Source organism: Centruroides vittatus, unplaced genomic scaffold (assembly GCF_030686945.1).
Source record: "Centruroides vittatus isolate TY-2023 unplaced genomic scaffold, ASM3068694v2 contig_880, whole genome shotgun sequence".
Classification (NCBI taxonomy): Eukaryota; Metazoa; Arthropoda; class Arachnida; order Scorpiones; family Buthidae; genus Centruroides; species Centruroides vittatus.
In genome coordinates, this window is record NW_027122572.1 from 649,372 (window position 1) to 668,718 (window position 19,347).

The 19,347-nt window shown below is 34.3% G+C and overlaps 1 protein-coding gene across 1 annotated transcript; it reads right to left on the reverse strand.

Annotated features, from left to right (window-relative positions):
- Nucleotides 1–17,294: 17,294 nt before the first annotated feature.
- LOC136983288 (beta-1,4-galactosyltransferase galt-1-like) lies at nt 17,295–18,284 on the reverse strand. Its single transcript, XM_067279988.1, has one exon. The coding sequence runs from the start codon at nt 18,282–18,284 to the stop codon at nt 17,295–17,297; it is 990 nt and encodes a 329-aa protein (XP_067136089.1).
- Nucleotides 18,285–19,347: the final 1,063 nt, after the last annotated feature.

The window sequence follows — 19,347 nt, forward strand, 5'->3', positions numbered from 1 at the left end:
CTGGTTAAAAACCGCTGCTTTACATAGAAGTATCTAACAAAAAAAACTACAATTAAAAATATAAAAAATTATAATTTGTCGTACGTTACGATTGAAAATATTTTGTTTTTTACGTTACGCAATGTTTTGCTAATTAAATTATTACTAGAAACATCGATGTAAAAATAAAATATACTTGATTTGTTGCAAACTTTCTGTTCTAAGATGGCGGTGGCCATTAAAATTACAATAGACTCTTCTATGGGTACGTTCGTTAAGTCGAACGAGTTAAACGCGTTAGTAACGAATCGTTCGAAAAGTAGTAGTCTCGCTCAGTGCGCATGCTCCGCGGTGATGACGTATCGAACAAAACCCTAACGAAGCTCACGACGGCTTGAGTTAGTTTACTTCGTTAAGAAAATTGCGCCCGACGATATCGATGTTTCTAGATCTACTCGAGTGTTTAAACTATCCATCCGAAGCAACCTAAGAAAAATATTTTGGATAAGGCTGCACTAGCAACATTCATATCTTCGATTTTAGAAACAGCCATTTAGTTATAACGAATCGTTCGAAAAGTCTAACGAAACAAGAATAACGATGACGTCATTCTCGTTTAACTCGTTTGACTTAACGAACGTACCCTATAACTAGGTAGATACGTTCCGTGTTATATAAATCCGTGTTGTACGTGTCACTTAGATACATGAGCCAATCAGAGCCCGGCACGTGTGCAGTTTAGAAGTAACGGCTGTGTGAAAGATTTTCTTGCATAAAATTAATCGATTCTAGACTAATTTGACTCAACATTTCCAATTCACGTATAGCTTTTTTTTAAAAAATATTCCATATAAACTATGCAGTAAACAAAAAATTGTGGGATTACTTACCGTATGTGCACCGTTCGTCGACGCCATTGCTTAAGCTTATTTTCGTCGCGGAGCGGCTCATCGAACAAAGGGTGCGTGTTTCCTGATGAGCGAATTTTTCGCAGAAAAATAACTTAACTTTGGAAACATCACTAATAAAAATATAATTTTTATGGCCGTTAAATATTAAATGTTTTTTAGTAGGTTTAGTGCTCGTTTAAACTCAAGGGTTTCTGCAATGTCCGCTATTGGACCAGAATTTCGTTTCTTACGTTACTCAGTGTTTCGCTCTTTAAATTTTTACAAGATATATGAAAATAACGAGAAAAATAACTTTTAATTGCTAGCGAACTTTTAAATTCAAGATGGCGGCGTCCAGTGGAAATAGAACAAATTCCAATCTGTCCAACGTTACCATTAAAAATATTTCCTTTCTTACGTTACGCATATATTAAACGGTTGTGAAATACTTAAATTTCTATATTTTAAACTGATTTGATCTCTAAATAAATATTTTTATTTAGTTCTGTGCTCTTACTTAACTTGTAAAACCTTATGATTACTCGATGATAAATTTCTAAACCTGTAGCTCTATTTATATTAAAATATTTGTACAGCATATGGTGTAATTAGCAAAAATATTACTCACATTTATATCCGAAGCAATTATTTTCAAGACATAGAGAAAAAATCGCGAAACTTGCTTTCTCATTCGAAAATTGCCCACTTACAACAAAGAAAATAAAACAAGAGAAAAATGTATTGTTGTCGATATTGTTGCGTTTCGCGTGACGATAAAGCCGATTCAGTAGAAATACCTGATTATTTTTAATTCAACAAACATCGAAATAGCGTAAAAGAAATTTTTTATTTCTAGCAGACTTTCTATTTCAAGATTGCGGCGGCCATTTGGAAATATAACAAATTCTAATCTCTCGAACGTTACGATAATAAATGTTTCGTTTTTCACGTTACGCTACAGAAATTTCTACAAGAAATATAAAAACAGCGAAAATAATAACTTTTAATTTCTAGCTAAGTTGTAATTTCAAGATAGCTGCGGCCAATGAAATTATAAGAAATTTTAATTCGTCGTACGTTACGGTTAAAAACATTTTGTTTCTTACGTTACGTAATGTTTCGCTATGTAAATTTATAAAGAAATATCAAAATAGCGAAAAAAAATAACTTTGAAACAAAAACGATGTATAAAAAGTTTATGCTACAAAATATCGGAAGTAGAAACACACGTTACAATCGTTACGGTCTCAGTTTATGAAGCGGTAGTACAGCAGTTGTCAAGCTACATATTCACGTGTGTCGCTTCGTAAACGATTGAAGCAACTGCTTAAGAAACAAAAGTAATATTTTAAAAAATTTTTTATAAATGATATGTGAAAAGGTTTGACGTCGAGGTCATTAATTTGGATCAAACTCGATTAGGTTATTTTGCATCCTTGATGACTGACAGGTGCCAAGTATAAAATGCGACGCCAAAAACTAATACTTGAAAATCAGACAATCACTTAAATAGCTTAAACTGTCACTTTTTTTCTCGACTGGCCAGTGGCTCGTCAGAGCGGGGTCGTCCAACTTCATGTTTCTTTCCTCAGGTTGTGGGTTCGGTTCCCTACGTGGAATCCCTTTTTATTTAATTTTTTTCTCGTTTCTATTATACTATTAATTTTATTTAAAAATTATTTTCAAATATTTATGTACATTTGAGGTTCGTGCATAATTCCTACATGCCGTAAAACCCAACGAAACATAAAAAATACTATTAGTTTGGGATGCCGCCAGATGGCGTTCGAATGGCAACGGTGTAACTAAAGCTCTGTTACATGGTGGATCGTTACCAAACACATTACTTTTTAAACTTGGTTTCATTAATAAAAGCTTAAAAATAACATTCAAACAAAGGAAACTATTGAAAGTTGATCCATAAGAATAGTTAATGCAGATTTGACAGTAAGACTCAACATGAGAATATACACAGACGACAACTACAGGAAATTTTGAATAAAGCCAATCGCCTTGATAATAAATAAAAAAATTATAATGCAAAATAAAAGTTTATATTTTAAACGGTTTTGGAATATTACAAATCAGTTTAAAATATTGAAATTTATTTTTAAATAAATATTCTTATTCTAGTTCTGTGCTCTTACTCAACTTGAAAAACCTTATGATTACTCAATGATAAATTTCTAGATCGGTAATTCTATTTTTATCAAAATATTTGTACAGTATATTGTGTAATCTGCCAAAATATTACTCACGTTTATATCCGAAGCAATTATTCTCAAGAAATGAAGCAAAAAATCGCGAAACTTTCTTTCTCATTCGAAAATCGCCCACTTAAAACAAAGAAAGTAAAACAATGGAAAAATCTATTGTTGCCGATATTGTTGCGTATCGCGGACGATCAAACGGATTTAGTAAAAATACCTGATTATTTTTATTCAATGCATATTTATTAATTTATTTTCGTTTTAATGATTTTTATTTTTTAAAGCTTATTTTTCCATGCCGGAACAACGGAAAGAGGGCTTTTTACATGCTATATAATTTAAACTCTTTAAAGTACTTGCAGGAGATAATATCTTACTTTATTTAAAAACTTTCTCTTGCCTATGTAACAATTTTATTTATCATTATATGAAAATTAATAAATAGATTTATAAAAATATATTAAACATTAGGCAAACAATAGATATATCTATTTCAACTTTATTTATACTTTTATCTTATAATAAAAAAATTCGAGAAAACTTACTATTTCAAGACGGCGGCAATTATTAGAAATATAAATTTTAATATGTCGAACGTTACGATTGAAATTATTTCTTTTCTTTCGTTACGGAATGTTTCGCTAATTACATTTTTTCAAAAATAATCGATATAAAATAAAAAATAAGTTTTTATTTCTAGGGAACATTATATTTCAAGATTGCGGCGGCCATTGAAAATATCATGAATTCTAATCTGTCGAAAGTTACGGTAAAAATGTTTCGTATGTTACGTTACGTAATGTTACGCTATGTATATTTATTCAAGAAATATCGAAATAAAGAAAAAAATAATAACTTTTATTTGTAGAGAACTTTCAATTTCAACATGGCGGTGGCAATTAAAGTTTTTCAAATTCTTTTCATAAAATTTTACCTTCCTCCCATATTTCTTGCCGGTTCTGTATGCCCAGTATTGCAATGCATGCTATCACTGCTATTTATATTCCTTTGTAATCCTGTATACTGTCTTACATGTTTTTATTCTGTAACTTTATCATCTCTGTAACGATATTGTTAATATGTTTGTAATAATTGAGCCATTCACAAGCGAAACCGATTAACTCCACATTTCGAACTTTTTGTAATTTTAGTGTGAAAGTACTGGATATACTCGTAACTTTTTATGTTTATAAATTTTCCTAATTATAAGGATCAATATCACTTAATGACAAAATTATATTGGCCATCGAAAAAAAATTTATTTATTTCAGAAGCCAATCTAAGTGACTCTGTACTGTAACGTTAATCCGCTAAGCACACTGCGATTGCGATACAGCAGTGTGCATTGACCAATGCTTTGTACATAACGGTATATCATTTAATGTTATCTCATCACAAAACTTAAGTAAAAGAAATTAGTTACAGTCCAAATGCCGCAGAAGTAAGTATACTTATGGAATATTGAACGATTGTTTTAATTTTGGTAACAATTGTTTTTAGAAAAAAGAAAACCCGTGATATCAAGATGGATAAAACTAAAAATAATTTTTTTCATTCCTCCTATTAAACATGATTTTTATAAAAAAAAAAAGAAAGAACAAATCGACATGATGGGATAAAATAAAGCTGACGAAGAAGACATCTTTTATGTTGCTGAATAATCAATTTAAACAAAATTATTATTTTTAATAAAATTTCTATAGTAGCTGTGTTTTATGTTTATTAGGTGGTAGTCTCTTTAAACCGAAATAACGGTAGACTATCTTACAGCTAAACAGGCTTAAAAACTTTTTATTTGCTTTTTGACATATGCATTTCGGACCCGTTTTTTGAGTTCCGGTCCCTCATCAGTGCTACAGAAAACAAAGGTTTTTTATTGATTAACATTAAGTGACCGAGAACAATAAATCAAATGCATTCAAAAAGCAAATAAAAAGTTTTTAAGCCTGTTTAGCTGTAAGATAGTCTACCGTTATTTCGGTTTAAAGAGACTACCACCTAATAAACATAAGTATTATTAAATTTTGTTTAAATTAATTATTCTATTGCTGTTAACCTTTGTAACAGTAACAGAATAGTTATTATTCATTTTTGCGAAAAATCTTTAATAAAAAATGTGCGCTAATGTGAAGACTGAATTTGGCAAATCGATTAACTCTCTCAATCACACTAAAATCGTAATAATAATAACGATTATAGCACATCTATGCTATTTTATGTGTCGTTAAATAAAAGCTACATCTACAGCAATACAGTTTACAATGTTTATTTGAATTTATATTTTACAAGGAATTTAAAAAAATATATAGATATATACAGTATATTACTTTGTCACTTTTCTCCACTTTTTGTTTTATGGAGTTAATCGATTTGGCAAGTGAGTGGCACATTTATTACGCGAATTTCTGTCTATTATCGGGCATGTACCGTTGTACCGTATCAATAAAAAATAATTAAAAAAAAATGGTGTAAGTGTATAGATGTGTCAATAACGTGTCCAAAATTCGTCGACGTCACGTTCCGAGCAGAGAGCATCGTTACCGAACCGTATATTTTGAACCATAGAGGACGCTCTTTAGCATAAAAGTTATCTCTGGTGAGTATATATAAGTTTAAAAATACTTTTGTACAAATACTTAAAATTATTTTAATATTTTACAAATTTTTGAATATACAAAAATCATAATTTTAAACATCATAATTTGAATGTATTTTCGAACGTAATTTGACGTCAACGTAGTAACGAGGATTAATTTCGAGTTAAAAGGTTCGAATACGAAACCGTTTTTGATGTAAGTTGTACTGTATATTGAAGTATAAAATATTTTTTATTATAATTTAATTTAAATACGTGTAAAATTATTATAGCAATTAATGGAAATATAAAAATATACTTTTGTGTAGTAATTATATTTAAATCTTTTCTTCGATGTTCCAAAATTCGAATAATAAAAACAAACAAGTAAGTTCTGAATTCATAATTAACTCGAAGTGGTATGTTATAGTTAATTAATTGTCTGCATTATTGTCATTTCAAAGTAATAAAGGAACCGAAAAATGTAAATTAATTTAATAAGATTGAATTCTTTTTGAATGTGATTCGAATCTATGCCTTTCTAATAGAAGCGAGTAACTGATATATTGTAAGTAGCAAAATAATTCATACGTCTTCCGTGTTCTTACAATCGTAAAGTATATATATATATATATATATTTTTTTTTAGACTAAGTGTTTTTTAATCCCCTCATTAACCACTTATAAAGCAGTGAACGTTTATTATAGTAAAGTTTTTGGCCTTTCTTAATCGATATTTTCGAGAGATATTTGAATTTTACAATTTTAAACGGGTTACGGCGTTCGAATTTTAGAATGAAAGAAATTTTAAAAACGCGCGTGCCCGTTTGTCTTGTTCCAAAAATGACACTTTACGTTTTCGATTGCTTATATTTCGGCAATCCATTTACAGAAATTCTTGAAATTTTACACATTGTTTAACGATTGTTTAACGTCACTAGTTATTGAACAAAAGAAAACGATTGTTTAACGTCATGGTAGTTATTGAACAAAAGAAAAAAAAAGGAAGTGGCGTTCGACTGTTCGTGCAATTTCTTGCCTTTTAGAGTGCTTTTTTTAAAATTTGTTTGCAGAATTTACTGCGAAATGGCAGCACTAGCAACTACGGCGCCGTCTGCATGAAAGAATTTAAAAAGTATGATAACTTTCTTATTTTTCGTCTCCGGTCCAAAAGTAAGGTATTGTTGAACTCGTCTCCGTCCCCTCAGTTCAGATGTATACTCAAAGTCCCGAAATTTCATAGGTGGTAATCTATAGTATCCCCACATTTGCCATTACCCATGTTTGATTTAATTTCAATTGCACTTACAATCTGTACTCTATACTTACTAGAAATTTTATCTTACAAAATCAAACTAGAGGAAATTGGAAGACTTTCAGTAATCAGATAGAACAACGATGCAACGAAAATCCAATTTACTTAGAGAAAGCGTTGGAGTAGGCCTATATATTAGAATTACAACAACGTGGTGTATTCTACCACTATCCACGTGCAATCGAACAGGTGTATCGTTGGTATTGTCAAACAGAGCATCAAGTTTATGTAAAAGGTAACGAATATACAACGCCTTCTGATGCCAAGTTGATTCAGAGGGTAGTTTTGACTTCAACAAGTTTCTTTTATCCTTCCGAATTTCAATTTAGTAACAGCATTTTGGGGTGTACTATAGATTACTCCCTATGGAATTTCAGGACTTTGATTATATATTTGAACTCAGGGGACCGAGACGAGTTCAACGGTACCCTATTTTTGGACCGGAAACGAAAAATAAAAAAGTTATCACACTTTTTATGTTACCATAGTTTTTTAATGCTCTCATGCAGACGGCACCGTAGTTGCTAGTATTGCCATCTTGCGGTAAAGTCTGCAAACCGTGACGTCGGACTACGGTCATCTCCCGGAGCGTTAAACACGCGATACGAGAGCGGAGAGAGCGACGCGACTTCCGATCATCGCGCGATCGCCATTTCGGTCAATGTTACTTATGGCAGCGAACATGGCGGCCCGACTGACCTCTCGTACGGGCGCCACCACACGCCGCCATGTGCTAAACTAGTGATCGATTCACGGTAGTTCTTGAACAAAGTAAAAAAGGGGGGAAACGTGTACTAAAGGCAATTTTAACGGCAAGCGACGGGACCCCGATCGCGATAGCGAGGCCGACTTAGCAGAGAGCGACGCGACTCCCTATCATCGCGCGATCGCCGATAAAAAGTATGATAACTTTTTTATTTTTCGTCTCCGGTCCAAAAGTAGAGTATCGTTGAACTCGTCTCGGTCCACTGAGTTCAGATATATACCCAAACACACGAAATTCCATAGGGAGTAATCTATAGTATACCCGAATTTTGAGTAATTTTAATAGAGATTATGCACTCCGAGTATGTTTTTGAGATAAGGATGGTAGAAAATTGAGTACATCAGCAAATTACAGCGATGATGCATTATTGGAATTTGCAGTTACAATGCCTATGATTGAAGGAATAAAAATATGCGCAAGACATTACAAATTTTTGGCATGGTCAAATTCTCAAATCAAAGATCATAGTGTATGGATGTATACGGAAGACGATAAAGGAAATAATGCTGATATTATACGAGCAAGGATGGAGGTTTCTCGATAACCAAAAGCCTATCCAAGTACATGGCTCGTTTGGGACAGTGATTTTTACATAGGGAAGACACAGTAAAGATTCATTTAGAGCATCTGTGCCTTACGTCTTTTTCTTCCCCCCCCCTTCGCCACGCGGTGGGTCCGTCTCGGTGGAGAGGAGTTGTGTAATTCTGGGTGTGTAACTGAGGGTGGGAGTTTTATTGGAGGGCGTGACTCGGGGAGAGGTCAGAATGGAAGTGGAGAGACGACGGAGAAAGAAGCAAAGGAGTGGTGTGTGAAAGTGCGCGGAAAATAGTCGGGAAGTAAAAAAAGTAGACTGTGAACTGAGTGAGTGTGGAGATTTTGAAAAACGAACTGTTTTCTGCCCAGTGTGAAGAAAAGGAAGAGGTACACTTCAAACTTATTTGTCGGTATGTTATATCCTCTCGTTACGGGAATTTTGAGCAATATATTGTCGGGAAATTTGATGTTAACGATATTCGGTATATTGGATTGTCGGACTCCGCATGTTCCTGTGATAATTTTTCCTAGAAGTACTGTATGTTCTCAGGAAAATTAAAGGGTTATTTTGTAAATTTGGATCGTTATCTTTGTCAAGTCCCTACTGAGATCAGTGGATTCCCCCTGCTAAGCGTCTGCTCTATCAAGCACGCTTGTTCTAAATTGTCCCTTCGAAGAAATCACTGAAGTTCTACGTGTCGTCTCGTTCTCACGTTTTATACTCTGACACATCGTTACGTCATTACAAGGATGATAGTGAAAATGGAATAAATCTTGTTACAGGGAAACATTACCGCTTTTCAGATTGAATAGTTAAAATGTCTAGACAATTTACTTATTCAATCTGATCGTGAGTATCCACATTTATTATTTCAACTTAAATACAAATTTACAAATACAGTAGAGCATCGATTATCCGACTTAATTGAGGACTGGGGTTGGTCGGATAACTGAAAAGTCGGATAACCGAAAAGTATGAAAAAATACATTATTAGTAGAGTGTATTAGGCCTGGTTTAAATACTAGCTTCCCTTTCATGGTCGAGCCAGTGCTGCCAGCTAAAACATGCAAAAATTTAACAAAAATAATATTAAAGTAGCCAAGACATAACCAAATATTGTAGCGCCGCATCACTAGCGGACATTTGAATTTGCCGACTAGAACGTGGTCGGTTAACCGATAAGACGGTTAATCGGGGGTAGATAATCGATGCTCCACTGTATATAATTATATTATAAATAGTTTCTAGATTTTGTTATATGTGAATGTAATAATCGCACCAAAAAACTTTTTATAGAACACCTGAAGAAGCTCCTAGGGTGGATCGAAAACGTTAGTGTTACGTTAATTAGCTATAAAATCTGACGAAGGACGGAACAAGTTCGGAGTTCTAGACCAGACGACCGCTCTCGAATATGGTCAAGTATTTATACAACACACGAAAGATGATGTAGGACAAAAAATTAGTACAGAAACAGTAATTAAAACGAGTAAAAGTATTGTTTCTTTGGATTAATTATAATCAAAATTGTTATTGTAATTAAATTACAATATTTCAGGGCCAGTGTTAATGACAAAAAATCCTTATACTCAACCCGGAGATATTCGAATTTTAGAAACTATCAGTGTTTCCGCTTTACATCGTATTGTGGATTGTATAGTGTTTCCACAGAAAGGAAAACGATTTCATCTGGATGAGATGGCCAGTATGTTATTTTTCTTAAAGATAAAATTACTTACCTGTTAGAAGTAATTTGTAAAACATTTTTGAAAATTAAAAATCATTCTCATTTACCAGCTTATTCACATATATGAATAGCAAAAATAAGTATTGTAGTATGATTTATATACTTAAAACACTTGAAATTTTATTGCAAACATTTGATTTTTCATAACTAAAATACAGAATGATGGAAAAGTCACACACGCGTATGTTAGGAGTCAATTTTATTTTGTGAGGTTAAAGCAAAGTTTATAACCTGATCTTTAAGAAAAGCTAAATTAAATCATGTTATTACAAACTATTTCGAAATGTTCTCCTCGTTCACGAGAATTTTTTACCGTGTTTGCTGCCACCTTGTGGAGCACTTGAACACTGATGTTGGCAGTCTCCAATATAATGTTCCTCTTTAATTCATTTATTTTTTTGCTCTGTAGATACTAACAGGGCTTCTTTTAGCAAGTCATTATGTGTTCGGCCAGGCCCACAAAGGGATGGCCGGGTAGTGAGAGTTGAAGTCTGACATATCCGAAAATGCTTAAAACGAAAAACAATTCTGTACGTTATATAATACATTAATTACATAAAATTTATTCATATATGTTTTCAAATAATTCTTGAAAAATTTATAAATCTAGTATAATCATATTATGAATTCTAACAATGACCATTCGATATTTTAGATTGATCCTGACTTAATTTATCCTGGTTGGGAAGAGTATGAAGAATTTGCACGAATTTCTAGACAAAACTACAATCATTTTCTTCAAATTGTGATGCAGAGATATGGAGTTCAAACGGAAACTGAGGCAATTTCTGGCGCATTTCGAAGAGATTACGAGCAAATTCCCAAGTCACGATGCTTTTCATGCTGAAAAGCTTGTTGCTTAGTCTGTAGAAAGATTGCAGAAGCGTTTTAGAAACGAATTTCATCAGGAATCTGGAATTTCAGCAGATAATGATACGATAGATCCGAACAAACTTGACGATAAATTGAAGAAAGCATCTGCATGGTACGTTATTACATACAATAGCAATCCTGCACTATTTCTTAGTTTTCCGTGGATAGTTTCGAAACACTTGATTAACTTAAAAGCAAAACAGGCTAAAGAAAAGAATCAAAACTTCAATAATTACAATTTTAGACAATTATTTACAATCGATAATAAACGAATGTCCAAAACTTGACAGTGAAGACGGGCTTGATATGTCGAGCTTTTCCGTTCCTCCAAATATAATAACATCAGCTTACAGATTAATTGGTCACTGGATGAGCAGAAACGAAGAATTCAAACCAGAAAATGAACTTCATCAGGAATTTTAGAACACTTTTCCTGCATTTTACTGATTAATTATAATATAAAAGAAGTAGAGAATGCAGAATCGAGTATACAAAAATTGCTAATTTATGCTTGAACTTCTTAAAATGTGTCAGAAATAAATCTTCTCTTCCAAAAAATGTAGCATGAATCTCTTCTTATGCTAGACACATACAAGGCTTTGGCCGCAACTGACAATTCGTCCGTATTTTGCCAAATTAAACAATATGACCAATCAAATGAACTAGTAGTACTTAATGCATAATTCTCCATCAGATGACAAAAATTGATTAATGTACAGAGAAGTTTTAAAACAATTTTATGTTTACAAAGATCTGTGATTTGAAGGTATGTTTTATACAGCATAACATTATATATTTTTTTTATATTTCAATTTGTAACCGTATACTTGTATTTTAGTTGGCTGAAGAGGAGCGTCAACAGCCCGAAACGTGTACAAGCACTTAGTACACGTATCAACTGAATAAAAATTAATGATGAAATTTGCCATGTGTCCGAGTAAATACACTATATAGTTAGTGTTCAAGTTGCAAAATAAGTACCGGCACGGTTTCATAACTACTACAATAGTAGAATTAAAATCCATTAAGCTCTCCTGTAAAATACTTCCCGACTTCGGAACAATAAAATTGATACTTTGCGAAATATTTTATTTTCGTTGGTTGATTTAAAAACTATTAGACGTTCAGAAAAACATTCTTTAATTGTATCTGCAGTTGGTTCATGGGAAGGTATTAAATATCTGAAAGACTTCTTTCGTATGGACAAAGAAAATTCAAAGAAAAAACTTGATGAAGAAAGGAAAAAAAATGAACAAACGTTAATTTTAGACGAATTTGGTTCAAATTAAATTAGAGAATTTCCTATGAAATATGTCATTCGATAATTTATTGTGTATTTTATCACCCAATGGACAGTATTACTAAGTTTTAAAATAATATATCTAAAACATTTTAAATAGTACTTTTAAAATGAATTAAATTTAAATATTTTGAAATTATATGTGTATACATTTTCATGTTATGCTGTAAATATTAAATGTATTTGTGGGAATCTGCACTTCAATCGAAAATAATACAATTTTGTAGTATATATAACTGATGATTGTCGTTCGATAACTGTCAACTTTTACTTGAGAACATCTCGTTTTACATGTTCTCAACACCGAAAGCGATGCTTTTCCGCTCCCGGCCGTAAGCTTCCGACTTTAAATAACAATTAACGGCCCGTAGAGGCAGTTGCCATCCGTACTTCCGATGGTTACAGTCATCACCCGGTCCTATAACGGAAGAGGTCACTAGCTCCTTAACCCATCACGCCTCCTACTTGGATTAATTTCGTCGCCAAACCCGGGACAATTCTAGATTTCACCTCTATTTTCAGGACAGAGAGGTTATCATGTCTATTAGCGGATCCACCAAATTTCAAGTATTTACATCTACACTAAATATCCTGTAAACTCTCTCTCTCTCGCGCGACCACCTACGGTGTATAGGTCAGTTATTTCGACATAGTACGATGTATATATCGTGCAATCCTTTTTTCTTTTCAAATATGTGAGATCTGGAATTCCGTTAGACCCAAAATTTTAATTTTTTCCCCTTCTATTATATAACGGCGTTCTATAAAAATTCCTAGCGAGAAAATATGCGTCCCTTGTCATATAACTGTTAACTATTCATTGTTCTCACGCTGTATTCAGATCATCTTGCAACTTCAGTTTATAGTTAGCGCTCGAATTCGTCATTTATTTTTGGTCCCGAGAGCACCTATGACCCGAATCGCCATCAACCATCGATCACGTGACCGATTTTCTAAGCCTAAAGCTATAAAAGGTGCTTCCTTTTCCCCCTCAGGGGAAGGAAGCATCGGCTTTCTTATCGAAAGCCGGACTAACGCCATCGCGGACCGTCCCGAGAATATACAAAGTCACTGCAACTCCGAACCTGCTAAATTCGTCTCGTCCGCGTCACAGTCGCAAACTTTTATACTGGTGCCTATCTCGGATACCTACGAACAATTTGCGGATATCTCCGTGCCATTAACAAACTCGAAAAGCCGAAGAAACCTACAATGAGGTATGCTACACCCCTGTAAACTCTCTCTCTCGAACCCCTACGCGACAAGGTCTGTATAAGGTCAGGACACGCGTGACATACTTCTTGAGCCGCCATTTTGGGGTATTTTGGTCGCATGTTTTAAGCAAACTTGTACGAGCAGTCAGTTTTATACGACATTAATTAAACTAAAATTGCATAAATCCAGTGATTTTCAGTCAAAATTATAATAATAATTTCGGATGATTATGCATCCCCAATTTTATGTAACTTTTCGATCAAATAGTTTAAAAGAAACAATCATCCACATCACTCGCTGTCGTGAATGAAACTAATTAAATAGGTGCTAAAACTGATGCAATTACGTATATAAGCACTTGGTAAAGTAATGCAATAACATAAGTTATCCAAAATTTTATTTTAAAGCATTTACCAACACAATATTAATGCATTAAAAAATAAATACTGGACTAACGTTTAATTAATGAACATTTTTGGCTTTACAAAGGCTTAAACGTCATATTTTCCTAATTATATAAAATTTAATCAAAAAGGATAATACAGTGGTGCCTCGTATAACGTACGCCTCGAATAACGGACGCTGCGAACAACGGATTTTCTGTTTGGCCGTTACGTGATTCGAGCAATGGACTGGCTTCGAACAACGGACTTTCCGGCATAATTGGTGACTGCTTCGTGGGTGCGTTCTTTAATAGCGGTCGCTCCGCGTCTCCGCTACTACGGAAGTGCGCTGTTGTTTGTGGGCATTTAGGAACGACGGTGAAAAAAAGAAAGATGGCGGCGCCTGAGCTATCGATAGTATCGTGATGGAGGAATCTATAATTCTAAAATAAGAGCTTTAAAAGGCAAAAGAAGGGTCCCAATTGTAAAATTTATTCATAAAATGGATTATTTGTTGAAAGAGCATTCAAAATAGCCTCGAAAAAAAATTCGTAAAGACACTTACATCACCGCGTGCGCTAACTCGCGCTTTCACAATTTCTAAATTCTCATTCATAAAACCACATAATGGACCCGGAAACGAAACTATCTGAGCCATGGAGGACGCCATGTTGCTTTCCACCAGTAAACTACTGCTACAAGCGGCCGTTTTTGCCGTTCGACGGCGCGCACTCCCACCGGAATTTAGGAACGCGATCCGCAGGAATTTTTAAACGGATGTCGCTCTCGCAGAGTTACACGGAGGAATAAAAGAACGCACCCCGTGTTCATTTTTTTATGATACAGTACGGTTATTTTATGCTGCGGAACCAATTAGATGTTTTAACATGTATTTCTATGGGAAAATGCGTTTCGTATAACGAACGTTTCAGTTAACGGACGTGCACCTGAAACGGATTAAGTACGTTATATGAGGCACCACTGTATTAAACACAATTTGATGTTATTTTTAACAGAGCTTATCTGAGACACAACTTCTTTCTCTGTAAACACACAAGATACAAATATAATAAAATACCATTTTTGGAAGTCAGCAGAAGTACGCATAAATGAGTTTTTGCTTCCATACAGTTTTTTTACATTCAAAGTACTGTTCCTATCTCTGGCAAAAATATGTAATCTCACTGACAGAAAAGTTGAGATTAACAGTTCAAACTGAGATTCTTCGAAATGAAGCTGAACAACAAATAATTTAATGTGAGCTCACGTATACACTCAAACCTGTTTTTGTGCGGTCTTTTTTTGTGCGGTATATGAAAATTTCAATCAAATTGGAACATAATCGATTCCTGTAAAATTTTTTAAAACTCTATTGGATGTTTTCTATGACATCAGCAGGTTTTTTCATTTTTTATTCAGTAAAATTTTTTTCTCATACGTTTTTTTCGGTCCCCTTTCATTTTAATAGCATAAAAATCATAAATATTATGTTATATTTGAACAGATGCGGTAAGTTAGCTCTCCTCCAGCTTTAGACTGTAGGTGTGAAATTTCACGCCTTGTTAAATGAAATAACACTTTCTGCAGCTATATTTATCAAATAAAATCATTTGTTAACGATTATTTTTAACTTTTTAATGTTAGATTGGTATTTAAGTGGAAATAATTAATTAATATAAAAAATAAAATTCTTAGAGGATTTTTTCCCCCATTAGGGATTGCAGAAAAAGGCTCAAGGAGTTAAAAAGCAATTCCTAGTTATTTCGTACGGTTATCACGTAGAAAAGTCTCACGTATTTTCTACGTGAGACTTTTTTTATGCCGTCTCTATCCACCGCATAAAAAATACTTTTTAATTGTGTTGCGAAAACTTTTTTATAGCTACTCGTGAAGTTTTGTGCGATTTTTTTATGCGTTTTCTTTTATGCGGTCCCTATCCACCGCACAAAAACAGGTTTGAGTGTACATCTCAAAGACAGTACCTATAGAAAAATACATAATATACACTACTCTCACATAGTTTAGAATGTTCACTTGGCTGCCACTTATCCCGTCTGCAGTTCTGCACCCATTTCGCTTTCCTCTGCTTATCTGCAGGAAATCTAAACAATCGAAGGTCGGTAGACTTACTTTTACAATTAGGTGCCACAGAATAACCCATTGTTTAACGTTCTGAGTACGTATATACGTAATAATAGTCGACTCACGTAGGGGTCACGTATGGTGATCTCTATCGATATGCCCCAACACGGCCGCTGCCGCATAGAATCACGGGAGCGTGTCCTGACCTTCTTATACAGACCTTGCTACGCGAGATAGGGAAATTATATTGTTTGTATTTTGTCCTTTTGTTTCATTCAAATAAATTTTGTTTTATTAGTTAAGTGGTGTTCTCTTTGACTCGAATATCGCTTTCGCCTTATCGTCGACCCCACCTCACCTCCCCTCCACTCGACTGACAAGAAGAGTCCCGACCCTCGGGACCGCAATCGTAAACTTAGCCATCTTGACAAGTGAAAGGTCAACGACCTGTTGCCGGAAGGGGGAGATACGACTTCCTCTTATCTCCGCGGGATCTCACAAATAGTTATTAGTTGTTAAACTGGCATCCGAGTGATTTACTTCCGACTCGCCATCTCTCCGATCTCCTCCTCGCGATTCGCCGTGTCTCAGATCTCCTTCATCCCGAATCCGATCGCCTGCGCCTGCGCCTGCGCTTGCGACCGCTCGCGTGATCTAATAAAAACAAAGCCTAACGGCCATAGCGGTTTCTGTGTCTTCCGGAAAAGACGCAGTGGTGACATCCTCTCGTGAACATCGCCAACGCGGTGTGAACCCTTCGGTCAAGTGATGCGAAAGCATAGAGGGGCTTCGTGCATTGTCACATATAGGGTTATTTTAAAATAATATTGTATTATATATGACTGAAAATATTTTAAAATTTAATTGTACTTTTTAACGTGTGTTTTAATATTATATAAAACAGATTACACGATATTAATTTATTGATTACTACAATTTATTTTTCTGTAATATCCGAGTGTTTGTATCATATTAAGACTTTCTGACATTGTCTGTTTATCCTATTGTAAATTTTTTATCTTAGAGTACATTCACCTTTTAATATGATACTACCATTTAGTAGTAGTAGTAGTTGATGTAGCTTCATTTAGCTAATGTTTAAATTTTTCCAAATTTTTATTGGGTCTGACTTTAAAATTCGATCTGAATATCTCCACGCAGTTTGGTCACGAAAGACCGGTTTCTCTCTGTTACCTCAATGACGATAATGATGTACTTTGGCAAACGTTAGTTCTACAATAATTGTTTTCCAATTGTCGATAGACTTCCAACTAAAATGAATTCCCGGAATCTCAACTTTACCCCGGAAGAACTATAGCTTTCGTTCTCATTGTCGGACGTCTCATAGGTGTCAAAATGCAACGTCTTCTTTAGAATGCTTAGAGGAATGCTTGCATTTTCAAACTCTGGATCATCTGGCAAATCTAATGAAAAAACGTATTGCGGAACAAAAGATTACTCCATGACAAGTTGTACGTTTTTATTACATCCATTAATGATATATTTTGTTGCGGCATAATAAGTTCGTCGATATCTACTATCACAACGTATTTGTGAGTTTTTGCGTATCGATACATACAATCCGCTACATTTGCCAAATGACCATAATCCCACACGTCGCTTACATCAGTAGGAAGATTCCATGGAAACAAACTGATAGGTATTCCTCCATCAATTAGAGCATTTAACAATAATTTAATGGAGTTTTCGGCTTCATAATCGTAAAATGTAAAATGTTGAACTCCCATTATCTGATAATACGCAATGAATTGTGCTAGCGGAAGATTATTATTAGCAAACTCTCCAAAAAAGGGACGAACACAAACTGCAATGTTACTTTGCCAAATTTCATCGCTTTCTACAGGTTCAGTAAGTGCCACTTTAATCCAATGAGTTGCATTTTGTTGATATGATGTAAGTGCTACTCGTTGAGGAATATCGGGTGTCGTACAGTAGAAAAACAATGATGTGTGCTTTTGTTGATGATCATCTGGAATAAATTCATAATTAATGTCTGAACTTTTAATGGAACCATTTTTATATTCTAGCAGGCAAGAGAAAGTAGTCGAATTTATTGGTCTCTTTAGACCTATTGCAATAATGCGAACAAAGGATGGTGTTTTTCGATATTTCCAATAAGCAGAATGCACGTAATAATGTTCTTTAACACGGAACCATTTATTTATTATTAATTGCGATTGTGGATAATCAGAGTTATATGCCTTTGTATTTAATGAACGAGTCACTGAAGTTTCTAAATGAAGATTACTAATCTTATTGATTTCAATATCTTTGAAAATTAATAATAGCACTGTGATTATTATACACAATAGCAATATTTGTGCTGTTTTCCTGGAAGATATATTTCTTATCTTGATCTGAAATGCTGAAATAAAATCAATTATCAAAGACATTGTAATAATTTCATAAAATTAAATACAGTAGAGCATCGATTATCCGACTCAATTGGGGACTGGGGTTGGTTGGATAACTGAAAAGTCGGATAACCGAAGAGTATGAAAAAATACATTATTAGTATAGTGTATTAGGTCTGGTTTAAATACTAGCCTCCCTTTCACGGTCGAGCCAGTGCTGCCAGCTAAAACATGCAAAAATTTAACAAAAATAATAATAAAGTAGCCAAGACATAACCAAATATTGTAGCGCCACATCACTAGCGGACATCTGAATTTGCCGACTAGAACGCGGTCGGTTAACCGATAAGTCGGTTAATCGGGGGTCGGATAATCGATGCTCTACTGTAATATATTATAGAACGAATGGAAAGTAACGAGGCATTGAGAAATCGCTTAATTTTTGTAATAATAATTCGACCATAATATTTATTTGCTCGTGTATATCAATCAACGGACGTTTATAATTCCCGTATTATTGATGTGGGCAGCAACCGCAAGATGCCCACACGTACTGTGGCAAAAAAAGATAGCCGATCGTTTGTCTGTTTTGGAGAGATGCAGATTGCTTCACACTACTAGGTATAGTAATAAGTGTTTGCTGTGCAGAGATGGTGACATATAGTAGAAGGTCGTCATGTACAATCTTTCCGGAAACATCAAGAATTGTTATTCGAAGTTAAAGCCTTAAGTTCTGTTGCGGATGCAGAGAGAACAGTGAGATCTGCACTCTGTATGAGGCGTTTCCTATACGGAAATTGGATAGACAGTGAATATTCTTCAACTTTGGGATTGCGTATCAACTTTCTTAAGTCAAAGATAATAATCTTTAGGCAAGGCGGTAAGCTGAGGAAAGCAGATAACTTGAAATAAAAGAGAGATAAGTATCGTTAACGATGTTACCTATTTGGGAATTTGATTGTCCTCTACAGGAAGAGTTGTGCAGGCCTTCATGAAGAGCAGATGTGTTTTTCTGGTGCTCCTGCTGTATTTTAGTCTGTTTCGTGTTCTAAGCCTAGATTTAGGCTTAGCTTGCAGTGCTATGTGCTTTTGCATAGGAAAG

What these genes read in the sequence shown, in the direction of transcription:
- LOC136983288 (XM_067279988.1), bottom strand. Translation starts at nt 18,284, where the DNA reads ATGTCTTTGATAATTGATTTTATTTCAGCATTTCAGATCAAGATAAGA.